Source organism: Tursiops truncatus, chromosome 9, assembly GCF_011762595.2.
Source record: "Tursiops truncatus isolate mTurTru1 chromosome 9, mTurTru1.mat.Y, whole genome shotgun sequence".
Classification (NCBI taxonomy): Eukaryota; Metazoa; Chordata; class Mammalia; order Artiodactyla; family Delphinidae; genus Tursiops; species Tursiops truncatus.
The window spans coordinates 44,245,705-44,265,240 of NC_047042.1; the positions used below are offsets into that span (position 1 = coordinate 44,245,705).

General features: G+C 40.4%; 1 protein-coding gene and 1 long non-coding RNA gene across 5 annotated transcripts in view; one reads left to right on the forward strand and one right to left on the reverse strand.

Annotated features, from left to right (window-relative positions):
* GLCCI1 (glucocorticoid induced 1) overlaps positions 1 to 6,270 on the reverse strand; it is a 120,140-nt gene extending 113,870 nt beyond the window's left edge. For both annotated transcript variants that reach the window (XM_033863047.2, XM_033863046.2), the window contains exon 1: positions 5,692 to 6,270. In XM_033863047.2, coding sequence (XP_033718938.1) covers positions 5,692 to 6,133 — 442 coding nt within the window. In that variant the 5' untranslated portion in view covers positions 6,134 to 6,270. The remainder of the gene's footprint in view (positions 1 to 5,691) is intronic.
* Positions 5,278 to 19,536, forward strand: part of LOC117313586 (uncharacterized) — a 197,795-nt gene continuing 183,536 nt past the window's right edge. For all 3 annotated transcript variants that reach the window (XR_012333956.1, XR_012333957.1, XR_004528113.2), the window contains exon 1: positions 5,278 to 5,727. This is a non-coding gene — a long non-coding RNA (uncharacterized lncRNA). The remainder of the gene's footprint in view (positions 5,728 to 19,536) is intronic.

Genomic DNA, 19,536 nt, shown 5'->3' on the forward strand with positions numbered 1-19,536 from the left:
AGGATAATCCTGTGGAATGAACACTGTATCTGGAATCGGAAGATATGATTTCAAATCCACTTTCTTGCTGAATGAAAGAATACATTGCCTTATATATAGTAAAGCACTCACATGTTTTCTTCCTTTGTACCTACAACAATTAGAGATACAACATAATATTGGGGAGGTTATTGAGTTATTCATGAACTTGCCTCGTCCTGCAAGCTGCCACAATAACATTCACCTGAGGTAAACAACACTGCTTAAAGGTATCTGCCATGTTTGTTCCTACAAAAATGAAATACTAGAAAAGTATTTTTCCACAGTTTGTTCATAATTAAGTATAATCCTGTTTTCTTTAGAATTACTATAAATCCATTATAATTTGTTTTGCAGAATAAGCACAAGTATTATCCTTCTAGAATCAACTGGATGATCCATAGAGTCATGGTCAGTTCCAGGGGTTCAGATGAGGGGTAGAAAGGGAAAGAGACTGGCTTCTGGCTCTTCCATCAGTTTCTCACTCAGGTTTTTCACATCAATAGGTGAGTAGTGTTCTCTCTTTCCTCCACTTAACTTTTGGCAAACCCAGTTAGAGACCATCATCAGATAAGCTCAACCTCTTGTTAAAATAAATAGAATATAGGACAGAAACAGCATCAGTGATTTGGTTTCTTTGACATTTAATGAGAGAACAAAATTATATATTGAAGACAAAAGACAACAGTGCCAGGCACAGACCCAGGACAGGTGCTGTGAAAAAGCCTATCGTGGTGGTGTCTGGGGATTTAAACTCTGGAGAAAAGACTAAACTAAAATTAAGAATAACAAAGTCATTAGTATATACTTCTTGGCAGATTATTAGCTGTATGTGGAAGCTTTGATAAAACAGGCTTTTAGCAATGTTTTAAATTTCAGATTTAAGAAAAATCCTCTCCTACTCGCCATTTGTTGAACACTGCCGTTTATTTCCATTGTTATTCATTGCCATGGAGCCCAATTACTCCTTTGTTTTCTTATTCACATTTAGTCCACATTATCACAGATAAAAATCACAAGGATACCATTACCCTTCAACACTTCCCCAATGTATAAATCCTAATTTGCATTAAATCCTTGAAGCAACATACGTTGCAGTGAATGAAATGTCCTTCTGTAAAAAGTACTGTAAATAATGAAAGAATTTTTAGTTCAATATATATACACGACTTTACATACAGCTAAACTGTCCAAGGTGCTTTTATACACCCTAGGTATACAATATTCAATATGCTTAGAATAATAGTTATTCAAAAGGAATATAATCTTTGAACATAAAACAGTTTAAGAATAAAAAAACTTCTATAAATTCACTTATCTATTTTGCTATTAACCCACTGATGTAGAAATTTTACGTACCATAATTAATGGGAAAAATTAATGAACGCTGCTGATACTCAGTGTAGTTCTCAAAGGCTGAAAACCTTTCCCCAAAATCAGTATCTGAAACCTGTCTCTTTAGGAAAAACAGTCAAAGCTTTAACTGTTTTCAGTCTAGTATAAGAAAGCTTTGAAGCAAGTTAACTCTAAGCACCCAAGGAAAACTATTTTTAAAAGTGGGGGGGACAAACGGAGGACCTTAATTTTCAACAATATCGGCCTGAGAAGTAACTTTATAAGAGAATGTCTGAGTATCTTTAAAAAGAGAGAGAAAAAAGTAATTAAAAATGTTGGAAGTCCACAAACTGAGCATAGCAGTAAAAATGACTGAAGAGGGAAAATTTAATGAAAAATAAAAAACTGAAAGCAAATTAATTGATCAAAACACAGACACACACACATACATGCACACACAATGCAGGCAGTCATTCAGCATTATATGCTAGCTGGCTTTGTATTTTCTTTTAAAATATAATCATAACTTCTCAATGTATAAAATAAGGCTCTCAAGGTACTCATGAAAAATTCTTACCAAATTTCACTCTAGAGTTAATGATATTAGGCATGTTAAATCAGGAATCAACACATGCTATTTTCCACAGCAGGAACTATATAAATTACAAGCTCTTCCATGTTTTTGTTATTAGGTTTGGTACACTTAAAAATAAGCGGTATTCTACATCGAGTGCTCTAACGCAACTGTTTTTATATCTTTTAGAATTTATATTTCATCTCAGTGCTCAATCCTTACAAAAAAACACAAAAAGACCTGCAATTGCTATTTACTGTCTTGCACAATAAAATTGTATCTGTTCTGTTTTTGAATTCATAGATTTTGCTTTATGAAGTTTTCAGAAAGAAGCAACTTTATTATATTTTCATTGTTACTCATGATTTTAGCTTAAAGATCATTAATTTTAACACTAACATCCTGCTATATTCTCATTTGGGTTGTTCTATTTATCTCAAAGGTAGACTTATGTATTACCATTACAAAAAAATAACTATTTGCATAATACTTTATGATTTTACATCTATTACAAACACATCACAGGGAGCCTGAGGATGCATTCAGTAGCTTGTCATTCACCACTTCAAGACCCTTCAGAACTAAACAAGGAGGAGGGTGACATTTTGCTAAAGGCAGAAGAAATGAATATAAATAACAAACTTTGAAGTTTTAAAAATACAAAAGAAAATTTTAAAAATGCAAACAAAAATATGATCATATGCATAAACAATATAATTTCAATTTTTAAAACTCCATGTCCGCTATACAGAGCAAGGTGTTTGGAGATTTATATATCTTCTATTATGATACCCACTGAAATTATCTAAAACTGTGCTACAAAAATAGAGAAAATTACCATCTTCTTGCTAGATTTTATAAATATATTAAAATTGTGCCTATTTACATAATTCAGCTTTTCCTCAGCCTTGTGAAATAATCTGAGTATCATTTCTTTATTATTCTAGACTTAACCCTAAAAATGTGCATATTAAGAATGTTTCAGAGGGAGATAATGATCTAACATGTTAAGAAATTATGTTGTCTCATAACTTCTTCTTGGTAAAACAATTACAAAGAAAATTGTTTACATCTTCTGTATTTTCTTCCATAACCACCAGTCCAGATAAAAAAATACTGAATGCTGTTATGTCACCTTTAGTCCAAATGCTCATAGCACTTGAAGCTTCTTGTAAGCAATATGCTTCTATACTAAACACATATCCCTGAGCTACCACCTACCTAATTTAACAGTTTTAAATGTACTTTCAAATACAGCGTAATACCATCTTAAACATACACACACATACATACATATACACACACACACACACACACACACGGAGTGTGCAGAAAAGGAAGGAGGTGGAGAGCAAGAAATGGAGCACGTTGTTGTTTTTCATTCATGCAGTATAGTGATGTCAGTGTCTGCAGCAGCAGCAGCGGCAGGAGCCTTGACCTGTGGAGGCTACAATCCACTGAAGTCAGAACCTTGCAGAATTCAAAAGAAACTGAGTAGATAATTGTTTGAAAAATTGTTCAACTGTTCATAGCATGAATTTTAAATAGATAAGTAAAAAGAACAGATTAGTTGTATAGTTTTAACTTAGGTAGAGAGGAGCAAGGCGGGATGTGGAGAAGTAACAGAAAGGTAATATCATCAGGGAACTGGGGGCAGAAGAACCTACATTCAAAATCATTTCAGTGTAAGAAACTGACAAAACCACCTGGTGTTAAAAACAGCAGAAAGGCCTCTTCTGTTCCCAATACAAGCTCTCTGATGCAAATCTGTCTCCTGAACAACCAGAGTCAGAGAAGTGTTTTCATCATGATTGCGTTAAAATTGCATTAAACTCAGATGTGACATACTACATACAACAAAGAGGACAGTTTAAGCCCGGTCACAAATTTCATTAAAACTACTTGATGATGGACCTTGTAATTCCTAAGCAATTAAGACTTTTGAAGGATGCAGAAAAACAAGTTGTACTATGATCTGTTGTAAGATGTGTTTATCAACAAAAGGGGAGGAGGTACTAGATGACCAATATATTGTTGCAGCAATTGCTGAAACTACTCACTATGCCCACAAAACCCTCTGAACACAGTCTTTCTGCAGTGCTTATTTTATGGCTCTTACATTAGTCCCTAAAAGAAAATCCCAAAACTCAATCTATGTACTGTTGAAACTAAATCACTCAAAAATTTATGTAACTGCTGCCTTCTTTTCATTCTGTTACCTCTCATTTCATACAGTTCTAGAAAATGTGCAAAGGAGTTGCATATGGCATTAATCTGTTAGAAAATGGTGGCCTTTTCTATAAAATACAGCCAAAGATGTGTGTTCAGTTGTGGTCATTATTAGGGCGATCACGTTGTTTTCATTCATTCATTCAGGATTTGCTGGAGGATGTCAGTTTCTGTAGCTGGCTTGACCTGGGGGAGGAGTGGGGGAGCAAATTCCTTCTGGTGCATACTGATTACAGGATGTATTTCTCGGTGCTCCTGTACACATACCACTGCACTACATCCTACCCTGCCTCACCATCAAGTGGTCTGAAAACAAGGGCCTCAGCAACATGCTAATTACAGGTCAGAAATATTAAAACAAAACACCAAAACTGCAATCTATCTTAACACAATCACTTTCTCCAAGTCTAAGACCTTCATCAAGAAAACTCCATTAAAAAAATTACACATACCACATAAACACTGCACAGGCTCCACAGTGATTCCCTTCCAAGCAGAGATTTTTCCCCTCGGTATGATCCGTTCTCTCCACAATGCAGCAGCAGCATCTGTAGCCCTAGCGTGGTATCTAATAACATGAGCTACTCCTCCCTCCCTTATGAGTTTTACATCCTTGTTTTGGCTAAACTTCCTTTTCTCCCCCAGAACTAAACTAGATCATTCACCGTGTCCCTAAACATAAACCAAACCGCCCCAAAACACAAAACATTAAGGGAAGCCGACAGCATCCACCAGTTCACCATTACCTTTGACACCTAAGAAAAACGAAACTTGAGATCCTTTAACAGCTCAACTGAACTGTTAAGTGTCCTTAAAAATAGAAGGAAAAAAGTGAGCACACTCCACAAATAGGTCCTTAGAAATTTACCATGAAAGTCTTGAGTTGGGCATAAACTGTTTCCAGTGCAGTACCGCCCTGATGCATATGACTATATAAAGTAGAGAAAAGAGGGAGCCCCCCCCACAAAAAAAAAGCCAAACCAAACACTGTACACTTCAATTGCACATCCAAAACTGTCCCCTCTACACACCCAACAGGATATCCTTACATCATAACTGGTGCCTCCACCTCCCCACCCTCAAAAAAGAAAAAAAAAATTATCCCGGTAGGCACAGACACATTATAGGAACTTTGTAGGAAAGCACAAAGAGGCTGTAGAGATTACAACCACCACCTTATCTGCTGCCGGAGAGTTTGTGTGCGTGTTTTTTTAAGTGTTTCGCCCAGCTCCTCCTTCCCCCACTACAAACAGCAAACACATGAGTGAGCTAATCAGCTCTTAAACTGAAAAACCTTTCGATACAGGCGAGTGATAGAAGATAAAGCTGAGGGGCGGCAGGAGGGTCAAATAAAAGTTGCTCCGCAGTTTGCTCATCCAAGCCCCGCAGCGACCGCAGGGGGGTGAGGTTCCCAAAGCCGCTTTCACACCTTCGATAATGCACTAGCAAAGAGAAGCCCGGAGAGGCTGAAGTTTCCACGGAGGGCACCGTCGGGGAGACGCAGCCCGGGAGGACAGAAAGGTTGGGCTCGCTACCTCTGCACACGGGCGAGCCGGGGCTCCGTCGCTCAGGTGAGTTGCTCCTCCGGTGGCTCTCTGGGGACCGTCTCGGGCGGCCCTTGGCCCGCGGCGCCTGCTCGGTCGGGGCTGAGGTCGGCGGCGGCGTCGGGCTGGGCGGGCTGGGGCCGCGGGCCGCGCCGGGCCCCGGGAGGCTGCCCAGCGAGGCGGCGGCAGCGGGCGGGCGCGTGGGACTGTGCTGGCTGCCCCGCAGGAGCTGGTAGGGCACCGTGGCGCGAATGGGCTGCAGCAGCCGGCCGGCTCCCGCAACCGGGGCGCAGCTCACGCCGCCGCCGCCCGCACCGTTCCCGCTCCCGGCGGCGGGGGTGGCGGGCGGGGAACCCGCGGCGCTGCGCCGCATCCTCTGCGGCGGGGGATGAGGAGTCTGAGAGGAACTGGAAGAGGAGGAGGCAGTGGACATGGTGGCTCCGCGGGCCCTGGACGATGCCGGCCAACACCGAGGCGCGGAGCGGGAGGCGCGCGAGCGTGTGGGAGCCGGCGCGATAGTGCGTGCGAGTGTGTAAGGGGGAGGGGCGGGGGTATCGTGGAGGGGGAGGAGTCTCTCGGCTCCCCCTTCGCAACGCGCACCCCCGCCGCCTCAGCGAGGGGGGAGGGGAAGGCTGCGAAAACAAACGTCCAACGGCCCCAACCGCCCGACCGGGCTCGGTGTGGCGGTCACGGCCGGGGCCGCGAGGAGCCCGGAGCCGCCGCCGCCGCCGCCGCCGCCGCCCCGGGCATCGCGCTGACAGGGGAAAGGGGCAGCCGCCGGGATCACGCAGATCCGCGGGGCTGCACGCGCAGGAGAGGCCGGCAGCTGCAGGAAGGGCCGGGACCCCTGCTTCTGGGGACCTGGTAAGGGTAAAGGGCCTCGAGGTGCCTGGATGAACGCGAAGCCGCGCCACCGCAAACGCCGCCGCCGCCTCTTCTGCCCGCTCCTCACTCCATAAGGCACCTAACCCCTCAACCCGTACCCCGCCCCCTGCACCGCCTCCCGGCGCTCCGGGCCGGCAGCTGCCGCAACGAGCATTCCCATTGGCTCCGTCGTTCTCCACCAGTACGCGAGTGATTGGTTTCAGGGTAGGAGTGAGAGGAGCACCTGCCAATGAGAATAGGCATCCTACTTTGGAGGCGGGATATGAAGGAGCGAAGAGGGAGAAAGGGGCTGTGCGCTCAAGGAGGGGCGTGAGAGTTGACAGCCTTTGAGGTGAGAGGGGGACTTTGATTGGGCTGCCCTGGGAGAGTGGGTCCATGTGTGTCCTGCGCGTGCCCCGACACCCACAGACGCGCACGCCCAGGGAAGCAGGTTGTGAGGGCTCCACCCTCCAGGGCCGTTTGTACAACTTGAGACAGAGGATGCGTCAGGCAAACTTTACTTTGCAAGTACACCTGTTCTGGTGGTGGGATGTTTTAGAAGAATCCATCCCTTCCCCACTAATTTTAGTAATCTGAGTTTTTGTGGCGAGTAGACTAATCAAAAAAATTTAAGGCCATCAGAAGCAATGTCTGGGGGTTGGATTGAACACTGGGTGGATACTTTTACAGTTATCCTATGGAGTGAAAAGAGATAATCAAATCATATGTTCCAAGACAATAACTCTGAATTGCAGGAGTCAACAAGGAATTGTACATCATTACACCATCAGTTAAATGGAGGTGTAATAGAGGGCACACCCTGTTGTCTTTTCCCAGAAGCAGGTGGCCTCTTGGGAGAAATCGTACCAGACTCGATGTAACAATCCACTGGGGTAAATTTAGTTTTTATTCTGCAGTGGAACTGAAGAGAAACTAAGATTTTGGATGACTGTCAGGAACCTAAGTTTACCCCACAGTAAGCCAAGGTTTTAAACGTTAAGCAGGAACAATTGATTGAAGGGTCCACATCAGATACCCTCCATTCGTTTCCATGAGATAAAAAAGAAGTGGGAGATCAGATTGGTCTACTCTTGGTGTCTGCCCACACTGACAGGCTTCCTCTGATTTCAGGCACTAAATGCAGGGGTCAGTTTCACTTAGAGGAGCCATCCCTCTCAGCTTCATTGTGCCCTCAGAACAGAAAGCATACTAGGTTCTGTAAAAAGTGGATGAAACCCACTTTTTCTGTAAAATGCAAGAATTGCACCCATGAAGACTAGTGACAGTTCCTCACTTTATCACATAGTAGAATAACAGCTAACATTTACTGAGCATTTCATGTGTCAGCCACTGTTCTAAGAATGTTTTACGTGTTAATTCCTTCAATCCTATAATCCACAAGGTAGATACTACTATTATCCCCATTGTGTTCACATGTATTTGCTTTCCAGAATAACATATTAAATATAAATGTAGTAAAAACTTTTCTCTTTTAAATTTAGTATAATTGACCTATTGTATTATTTTTTCCATCTAAAATGAACGATTTCCTCATTCATTAGGAAAGTGCCTTCCTTCATGGGGAAAAAGAATGATAAATGGCTTCTTTCTGATGACTTTTTCAGAATATCAAGAACAAAAATTGACGGATTAAAATATGTGAAGTTTTTAAAAATGCTGGTAAATTTCCAAGTTGTCAATTTGATTACAGCATGGTTTCATAATAGAAATGTTATCTCTGGCCACTCCTAAATATAAGTATGTAACGACCCCAACACTTTAGATTACAGTAATTCTAAATTTATACCAAGCCACAGTCCTAATGATCAATACCTGATTTGGATCTAAAACAACCTACCTAGCCATATGTTAAAGTCTTTCTGTGTTTGTTGAAAACTGCCAACGCCAACTTAAATCAGACAACCAAAACAAATCTAAATGACGCACACAGAGAACTAGTATGATCTTAAAATACTATGTTCAGTTGCTGGTAAGTCACCATGACCTATTTGGATGTTCAATCACCTTCTCTTTACTAAATATATCTTGGTTGCCTCTTAAACCTCTGTTCTCATGAAATAAATACTGATCTTTATGTGTAAGGAATTCAGTCTCCAAACAAATCAAAGGTGGGCTAAAATAAACTAAACCCAGTATCGGCTTTCAAATGTCCATTTGTTGAGTTCTTAACAGTATTTTATTCTTAGTGAGTTTGGGAGTGGGCTCCAAGGGTGTGAAAAGAAGCTTTAGGAAAACATACTCCTCAGTAAATTGGGAACCCCTTAGAAGGAAGTGTGGATTGCTGGGTGAGAAGAGCATTGTTACCCGACTGTGCTAGCTATGGGATGGTTAGGCCCCATGCAGATTATCTCTATTTGTTGAATATAAGTGTAACAATCCCTGGAAATTCTATGCTAATGTTGGTAATGACCTCTTTACTATGTTGACCTACCTAAAAGAAGACAACATTGAAAGCGCAATTTGGTGGCATGGGAAATACCTTTGTTCTCAGTAACCCATGTCTTGGCTGTTTGTGGAACAAGATTCTACCATTAGCTAATCTGAAGTAGAACTATTACACTTACTTCTTGGTTCATATATGGTAATAGACTATACTTTAGGTTACATTAAAACTTGGAGTCATTGGCTATATCTGATTAATATGTAGCCCCATCTGAAGAGAGAATGAGATAACTAACGGGCCTACAGAGCTACCAAAACCTCCCTCTTCTAGTTTCATCCAGGTTTGCCAGGCTATGCATCCAAGCCCCAACCACATCTAAGGGGCAGTCCAGGCTGTCAGTATCAGAAATGAGGTCACGGCTGAGAGAGAACACTAAACAGATCTGCACTGATGTTCATCTTAAGCTGATTAAACTCTCTTGTAGGTGGATTCTTTATAGCAGCAACAAAAAGAGCCTTGCCTGAATTTTTGTCCCTGGCAGATGCTTACAGTAAAACTCCTTACTGCTTGTGACAGGCTACGTGCACCTTTGCACTAGGTGTTCCCTCTGCCTGAGCAGTTCCTACCCCAGTTACCCACATGGCTTGCTCACTCATTTCCTCCAGGTCTTCACTCAGATGTCATCACCTTCTCAATGAAAGCTTTTCTGGAAACTCTTTTTTAAAATTGCAAGCACCCCCTAGATGTTCCCTACTCTCTTACTTTTTTTCCCCAGAGCACCCATCACCACCCACCTACTGTATATTGTAATTATTTTTTGTTCTGTCCATGTAGAATGTAAGAGCCATGAAGGCAAGGCTTTTTATCTGTTTTATTACTGCTGAATCTCCACAATAGTGCTTGGTACCTGGTAGACAATATTTGCTCAATGTTGTTGAAAAGAGTAGCAAATTTTAACCAGTGCTTGTCCCGTGAACTAAACTGTGCCTTTCATCAGACAAAAAAAAAATTGATAATAAGAAGTATATCACTGTTGCAAAGACATAGCCACGGAGTAGAAAAATGTTCCGTGTGGCTTTTGTAAACTATACAGATATTCGCACTGGGGCCAGCATTCAAAAGGAAAGCGTATCTTGTATTATGATCCTTATACAGGCAAAGTGAAAAATACTAGTCCTAGTGGCTCTTGGAGGCTCATCATATGTTGAAAACGGAAACTGAAATTGGTAATGGAGAAGAGGCAGTTGAAATTTGCAGGAAAAAAAAAAATAACCAACTGAAACTGACAGAGAAGGACAGTTGAAGAGAGTGACATCTGCTGATATGTAGTTAGTTCTATCTCTCTGTTAGGAGCAATTCTCAAGAGGCCTGTGTAAGGAAACTGAAAAAAATATATATATTTAATTAAGTAGGAAAAAAAAAGGAACATTTCATGTAAATAATAAATATTTTACTTTGTTTCTTTTCCCCCCATCTTTATTGAGATACAATTGACATAAAAGATTGTGTAAGTTTAAGGTTTGTAATGTAATGATTTGGTATGGGTATTTAGTGCAAAATGATTAACACGATAAGGTTACTTAACACATCCATCACCTCACATAGTTATAAACCTTTTTCTATGATGAGAACTTTTAAAATCTATTCTCTTAGTAACTTTTAAATATACAATATAGTATTGTTAACTATACTCACCATGCTGTACATTATATCCCCGGAACTTATTCATCTTATAACTTGAAGTTTGTACCGTTGACCACCCTCACCCATTTCCTCCACTCCCTAGCCCCTGCCCCTATTCTCTGTTTATATGAGTTTGGATTTTTTTAGATTCCACATGTAAGTGAGATCATATAGTATTTGTCTTTCTCCATCTGACTTACTTCACGTATCATAATGCTCTCAAGGTTCATCCATGTCATCACAAATGGGAGGATTTCATTCTTTTTATGGCTGAATAATATTCCATTGTGTGTGTGTGTATATATATATATATATATATATATATATATATATACCACAGTTTTTTTCCATTCATCCATCAGTGGACACTTGCGTTTTTTTCATATCTTGGCTGTTGTAAATAGTGCTGCAATGAACATGAGAATGCACATATCTCTTTGAGATATTGATTTCATTTCCTTCAGATACATACCCAGAAGTGGGATTGCTGGATCATATGGTAGTTCTATTTTTAAGTTTTTGAGGAACCTCCATAATGTTCTACATAGTGGCTGCACCAGTTTACAATCCCATCAACAGTGCACAAGGGTTCCCATGTCACTATATCCTCACCAGTACTTATTATTGCTTAACTTTTTGATAATAGCCATTCTAACAAGTGTGAGGAGGTATCTCATTTCGGTTTTAATTTGTATTTCTCTGATGATTAGTGATGTTGAGCACCTTTTCTTATACCTGTTGACCATTTGAATATCTTCTTTGGAAAAAATGTCTACTCAGATCCTTTGCCCATTTTTAATTCAATTGTTTGGTTTTTCTTGCTATTGCATGAGTTGCTTATACATTTTGGATATGAACCCCTTATCAAATATGTTGTTTGCAAATATTTCTCCCATTCTGTAGGTTGTCTTTTCATTTTTGTTGATTGTTTCTTTTGCTGTGCAGAAGGCTTTTTAGTTCGATGTAGTTTCACTTGTTGATTTTTGCTTTTGTTGTGATGCTTTGGGTGTCATAACCATAAAATCCTTGATAAGACTAATGTCAAGGAGCTTTTCCCTATGCTTTTTTTTTTTAAAAGATTTAATTTTATTTATTTTTGGCTGTGCTGGGTCTTCGTTGCTGTGCACAGGCTTTCTCTAGTTGTGGCGAGCAGGGGCTACTCCTCATTGCAGTGCATGGGCTTCTCCTTGTGGTGGCTTCTCTTGTTGAGGAGCACAGGCTCTAGGCGTGTGGGCTTCAGTAGTTGCGGCGCGTGGGCTCAGTAGTTGTGGAACACAGGCACTAGAGCGCAGGCTCAGTAGTTGTGTTGCATGGGCTTAGTTGCTCCACAGCATGTGGAATCTTATCTTCCCAGACCAGGAATCGAACCTGTGTCCCCTGCATTGACAGGCAGATTCTTATCCACTGTGCCACCAGATATCCACTGTGCCCTATGCTTTGTTTTTAAAAGAAGTTCAGAAGAAGCAAGAGAAAGAGGGGATATCTTGTTTTTTAACTGATAAATATCAAAAGAGTAAGTATGCAGTTATTCCTACCTGGATAGAAAATAGTGATGAGGACCACTAATTTTTCAGCTTCCATCTCCACAGCAATTCCTATCGCCAACTATGATGCCAGGGGCACATCCCCTAAGCTGATACATAAGTAGAGTTTTATCATTTAACTAAAAGACTATATTGTACAAAGCCAACACATTCAGAGGCTAAATAAAGATTTGGGGACCAGAAAACTGCAAATATTCTCTCTTTGCTGCAACATTTCATTTGTTTTAGTTCCAAACATGGTGTCAACAGTACATGAGAGCAGTAGTGGTCCTATGAAGAGACTGTGCTTGATTATCATAATACTATTTTTTTTAAATGAGAGTTTAGAGTGATTAAAATGTGTCGATTAATTTCCTCCTCTGTGACTGAATTTTACTTTTTACCACATAAGTGTGTTGAGTGACTGTCGTTAAGGTGCAATCAACTCATCAGCAGCGCTTGACTAGAGAAGTTATTAAAATTATTTTAAACTTTTTATAGTACAGTGTCCTACCAAGCATCCTATTGAAAAGGTTTCCAGTGTCCTACCAAGCATCTTATTGAAAAGGTTCATATTAATATGTTTAATAAGCCTACATGAGGATTTAATAGCAATAATACTAGCATCAGGCCTTAGTAACTCCTCATCAAGTCACTTATTAAATGCCTTCAAAGTGCAACACTCTTGTATACTCTGTAAGGGATCCTTGTTTTCACACTTTGGTAAATTGTAGTCTCTCAGAGGTAAAAAGGTAATTTCTACAGATAAAGGTAGAAACCATGTCTAAACACAGGTCTTCCATAAGAGAGATGCAAATAAAGCAAATGGAAGCAATGGGAGGGAAAGGTCACTTCTGAGGAAAGGCTTCAGAAAAGAAGAGTATGAGGAAATCTTGTCACTAGGGATACACAGGATGTGTTAGGAGATGATCGAGCAGTCTGCCTCGACTGATGGTTAATGGAAGATAAGTCTTGGTCTGTTGATGACATGTCATGGAGGTTGCCAGGCAAGTCTTGCCCTTTATTGAGTATGCAGGGAGGAGCTGTTGAAGATTCTTGAGTGGGTGGGGAGAATATGAATGGAGCTGGGCTTTTTGAATATTAATGCCAGAATAGTTTACAACCTGGATGGAGACTGTAAACTGGAAGATGATTTAGTAGACTTTGAGAATAGTCCATGGGAGTTTAGGTAATGAGAGTTAGGGGAATGATAGGGGACATGGAGGGGAGGAAAAGATGTAGGTGATACTCCTTCTTAGCTGATGGACCTTGAAAGTAGGACATCAGACAACTCTGAAGCTTCAGGCTTGGATGCCTAAGAGGATAGTGGTGGCTTTAACAGGAATAGGGAACCAAGAGAAGGAGTAGGTTTGGGAGAAGATAATGAGCTCATCTATAAATAAGAGAATCAGAGGATATTCAAGTGGAGACAGTTTTTTCCTTTGTTTTATTGGGATATAATTGACATATAGCACTGTATAAATTTAAGGTGTACAGCATAAAGACTTGACTTGCCCATATTATGAAATGTTTACTGTAACTAGTTGAGTTAACATTCATCATCTCATTTTGATACAAAGGGAAAAAAGAGAAAAAAAACTCGTTTGGAGTTTTTAAGAGCAGTTTTTAAATGATAGCTGGGAAGAGCATAGGTATGGTTTGGAGGGTTATCCATGTACATATGATAGTTGAAGCCATGGGCACAAATGAAGTTGGTGAGGGAGAAAAGTACAGAAATAAAGAAAAAGAGGATCAAGGACAAAATTTTGAGAAATTATACATTAGTGGAGGAGGAAAAGTAAGCAAACAATCCAAAGAGAACAAAACTAGGAAAGAAGGCAGAAGGGAAGCACTTCTTAATTAAAGAATTTGGTGTCTCAGAGGATGTTTGGTGGATGTCTGTGGGGGTATCTGGGAGCTCACGTCCCCTTCTCTAAGAACTAATCCTCCTCCAACACATGGAGGGTTTGGGCCTGACAGCTATGTTTGTACAATTTGACCTTGTTCTTCTGACCATGGTTGGTTTGACCTGAGTTCGATAACTGACCAAAGCTGCACCAATCAGGTTTTCTCCCCCCGGGAATTTGGAATTAAGAAATACAATGGTATTCTATTAAGGGCATGAACTGGATTATCACAGAAACCTGTGCATGGGGTGGCCATCTTCTGTCACAGAAACAGAAAAGTGGAGGAAACCTGCCTTCTGAAAGAAATGAATGAAGTGACTTGCAGAAAATCAAAATGAGAACAGATGACCTGAGAGAGAGAGAGAGAGAGAGAGAGAGAGAGAGAGAGAGAAACTGAGAGTATGTTTATTTTCCCATGACAACTATTTTCTGTCTTATCCCTTTTCCTCAATCTTCTAAAACCATCCCCACACCTGCCTACCCCTGATGCAACTCCAGTATATTCCTACCATCAAATCTACAAATCTTCTGGCATTTGGACCCATCTCTCCTTTCTTTCTTCTTCTCCTATCAAAAGCCACTCCTCTACTTATGATTTAAATTCCTTCCCCTCTTCTTAGGGGTTTCATTTCTTCAGTTATTCCCTTCCTCTTGTTCATCATCAAATTCTTGGTTATCCCCAATAAGTATAAACATGCTCCATCCTAACATTTAGAAAAAACAAAGATTCTTATGCTATCCCTTTCCATCTGTAGTACTAATTCTCTGATCCCTTCACAACAAACCTTCTTGAGAGAGATGTCTGCAGGTTAACTCTGATTTCCTATTCAATCTACTCGAATCTGACTTCCACCCCCACCATGCCAATGAAAACTGCTAATCAATGTTGTCAACAGCCTCCATATTCCTGGACCCAATGGATGTTCCTTGGACCTCATCCTACTCGAACTTTTAGCAGTTTTCAACACAGTCAGGCTCAACTTCTTGAAAACAAAATCTCTTCTATTGGCTGGTCTGTCTCCTAATTCTCTAACTACAGCTGTTCAGTGACCTTCAGGGGTTTTTCCTCCTCTAGTGCCCTCTAAAACCTGGGCTGTATTCTCTGCTTTCTTCTCTGTGAGCACACCTTCTTGGTAATCTCAGTCATTGCCATAGCTTTAAATACTAAAAATGGTAACAAATTCCCAAATTAATCTCTTTAGCCTAGACGTTTCCTCCAAAATCTGTACTCAGATATTCATTTGTCTGTATGACATGTCAAGTCTCTGTGAATATCTGAAATTAATGTATCTGAAATAGAACTAAACTCTCAATTTCTATAAACCTGCTTTCCTCCCCTCACTATTAAAAAGAAATTCTATCTTTACTTTTTCCCACTTCAGTAAATGGTATCACCATTCACCCAGTTATTGTAAACAAGACAACCCAGGCAGTATTCTTGATTTTTCACTCTCCTTCCCTCCCCAACTCTAACCTATCAGCTGGTCCTCTTATTTGCTCCTCATGAATAGATGTGTAGTCCATCCACTTCTCTCCATCTCCTCTGCTACTACATTAAACCAAACTGTCATCATCTCTTACCTGAGCTATTGCTATAGCTGCCAACTGGTCTTCTACCTTCTACTCTTGCCTCCTTTAATCTATTTTCTGCTCATCAGGCAGGGTAAACCTGGAAATACATTGGACCTTGTTGTTTCCTGCTTAAATCAGTTCAATGGCTTCCAATTAGTTGCAATGAGATCCAAATTCCTTTAAATACTTAAAAGGCCTGGCCTGCTCTGGCTTCTGCCTCCTTCTCCAACCTCACCTCCCTCTATTCTCCCCCTCACCCTTTAAGTTCCAGCCACAGTGGCCTCCTTTCACTTCCCCCGAAACACCACTGCAGGGCCTGCACACAGGTGTATCCTCAGCCTAAAACACTCCTTCCACAGCCCCACTCCTCAGTTGCCCTGAGTGGCTCCCTCACATTCTTCAGATCGCAGTTTAAATGCCATGTCTTCAGAGTATCCTTTCTGAGTCCTTGCCTATCACTAATAGCCTATAATAATGTATCATTAGGTCAGTTTGTTTCATCTGTAGTGCTCATTATACGGTGTAAATACACATTTGATTACCTGTTTATGTAAGCCTTCCCCACTAGATTATAAAGTCTCTCAAGGCAGGGACCTTGTCTCTTCTGTCTACTACTTGGTCACTGAACACCTAGGAGTGCCTGGAATATAGCAGGTGCCCGAGAATTATTTGTTAAAACTTTATTGGTTACTGATAGCTTCCTAGTTCCTGATGCTAATCCTTGTGCAGCCCTATTATACTTTCTGTGAGAGAGTTTCTTTGGTCTTATATTACCCTCCCCCTTGCTGTTTCAATCATTTGAATAGGTTCCTATTCTTATAGTTAAATGATCACTAATTGATAAAGTTTTCAAAAGGATGGGGTGATTAGCAATGTCAAAAGCTGTTAGATGGGGAAGAAGGTTAAGGGCTAAGCAAAGTCATTGGATCTCATCACTGGAAATCTTCACACCAATAGTGTCCATAAAATGTGGCTCTGTGGAAGCCAGGGTACAGTTGGGTTGATGAGAAGGGTGAGAAGATGAATGCAAGTAATGTAGAATTCTCTTTTTGAAAAATTTGATAGTAAACATAGGCATGAAGTAAAATGGGATCTTGGAGTTCATCAGAGTCCAAGAAAGTATATGTTGCTTTAGGTTGAAAAGAATAGGGAAGAAGCATCTACTGATATGCCAATAGAAGCCAAAAGAGAAAAAAATGAGGTTGGACTGAGGAGGATTAATAGATTTAGTTTCCATGAGGCAGTAGAGGATTTGATCAAGAGCACAAGTTTGACAAAATGGGACAATGTTTCCCCCTCCATTTACAGGAAGAAGGGACGTTAAGAGAGTGAAGGTAAAGAAAAAATTTATGTAGAGCAAAGGAAGTTGAGCACGGCCATTTGAAGAGGTAGCAATGTCATCTACAACTGGTTGTCAAGGGGAATCTCTGGAAAGACTTTTCCAGACCACACCTCCATCCCTTTATTCCATTACCTCCCTACCCAAGATGGTAGCTGCTCTCCACTGCAACTGCCGCAGAGACTCACTGCTGCTGAGGGCCACAGTGGCTGGTGGGAATGTGCCTTATTTCTTAGGTGGGGTGGAACAGAAAAAAAGCCTGCAATCACTGAGGAGAGGAGTAGTCAGAAGGCAATATTGGGGTTTGAAGACCTCTGACATCATGAGGAATACAACAAGGACATAGAATTGTTTTCCAAACACATATCTCATCAGGCATTCCTGGGGCCCTTCTAAAAATACAGATTTCAGCCTCATTCCCTAGAGAGTCTAATTCAGCAGGTCTGGGAGCAGGAGGGGTAGGATTGTATAATTTTTAACAAGTTCCCCAGGTGATGTTTATGATTTGGCACATTTGGGAAACAGTGGAATAGAAATGAATAAAAGTGCACTAAATTTAACTGCAGACCCCAAATATTTCTCAGTGTTTAGCCAAATACAAAGAGATGTTGATAACTGACGTCAATTCGTGGAAATTACCCAAAGAAAACAGTTTTCAGTGGATTGGTATCTAATTCTGTGGTTCCAAATAATCTGCAGCGATATTTAAAATGTAAGACTAGTTTATGGATATTTCTTTATAGAGAATTTCATTAAGGAAAAGGTAAATGGAATGGACCAGCTAACAGTTATTATTCATAATATAATAATAAGTCAGATGTTTTAAAGCCTGTTCTGCTTTTAGTTTGCTTACCTCCCAAATTAATAAGCTAAACATAATAAAAATCTAAGAATGTAACTTGATCTTACCCATTCCTAACATTCTTAAAGGAGATCTTTAGCCCAATAGCGCTAGAGCTGCTGAGAGCAGATTCAGATCCATTTAAAATATTTTTTCCATTCCCTCCCAGAAAGAGTTATTTGTACTGATATACAACAGTTGGGCCCCAGACCACTTACTGGGACCACAGGGCCTCACTAATTTGTACCAGTTTTCCTCTATTCTAGTTGGTCATGACCATCAGGTATAAATTAGTGCTAAATCAATATTAGCTGATACTTCCCCAGGTGTGGGAAGTATGGAAACCCGATCACATGAGCAAACACAGCCCTTCTTGGCTACATTTAAAATAAGGTGATTATTATTACACTGTATGGGGAAAAGGCTTTTTTTTGTTTTTTTAAAGAAATCTCATGCCACCTTAATTTGCATTAACTTGATAGACTGATATCAATAGTCGGAATCAATTTTCAATTGTTACAGTTTCCCTAACACCCTTCACGCTTCCTTCATTCTTTCAGGGAGGCTTCTTCTGCCTTCCTATTTCTTCCCACCTCCAGCCGTGCCATATACCCCACACCATTTTTCCTTTCTAGTACTACTTACTCATCGGGTTGAGTAGAGAAGCCAAAGGTGACTTAGTTTACATACCTGCTTTAATTGCTCACCTTGGGTGGAGCAATGTCTTAAATAAACTTCAGTTTTGCCACAGCACCATTACTCAGTAAGGTATTTATACAAGTGTCATTTAATCACATGAAAATAAACAAGGCACTTAAACTTGTTATTGAGAAAGAAGCTTTAGGCTTTAGCTGCCCACTCTCCTTACTCAAGGGCCAATCTTGCCTCACTTATTCTTAGAAAACTTTTAAGCAGTTTTCCTTAAAGAAAATCTAAGAAAATCAGGCAGAGCAAAGTACTGTGAGTCAGGTTTAACCTACCCTTACCTTTGAAAGAAATGGTTCCTTTGTTAATTATCAATAACAAGGAATCTTGTCATTTCTCTCAATATTTCCAAGTCATAGCTACTCATAGCGGAGCTATGCATTCAATGCATTCATAAATATTGAAAGCATATATGTTCAGTATTTAACCATAGGTGAAAACAGAAACAAATATTCAACATTCCAAAGAAATGGTGCGAGTCTACATGATTTTTTATCTTCTATATCCTGAATTGTATAGAAATTTCATAGTATTTTTAAAGCACTTTCATAAATATGACCTTTTGGCTTGTAATAATTCTGTGAAGTAGTTATACTATTTCCATTTTACAGATGGGAAAATTGAGACTTGAAGCCTTGTCCAGGGTCACAGCACATGAGAGATTCAGAGCTGGGAATCAGCTCTCCTGACTCCAGGCCCATTGTTTTTCCCTCTCTATAAAAATTGCCTTTATAGCAGGAGAGTCAGGGATATGTTCACTCAGTAATAGAGAAGTATGGTTCTTTTCCACCCTGGTCTTTGAAGGACCTATGAGCTGATAGTGTTTGTGAGAGAGGACACGTCCTGCCTGAGAGATTGATTACTTATATTCAGAGCAACCTGATGTTGCACTCCGATAGGAGAAGGACCTGTCTAAAATGTCCTAATTGCTTTAAACATCCAGAGTTCCCAACAGGAAGACAGGGTGTGGTAATTATATATCTTGCTTTTGGCTTATC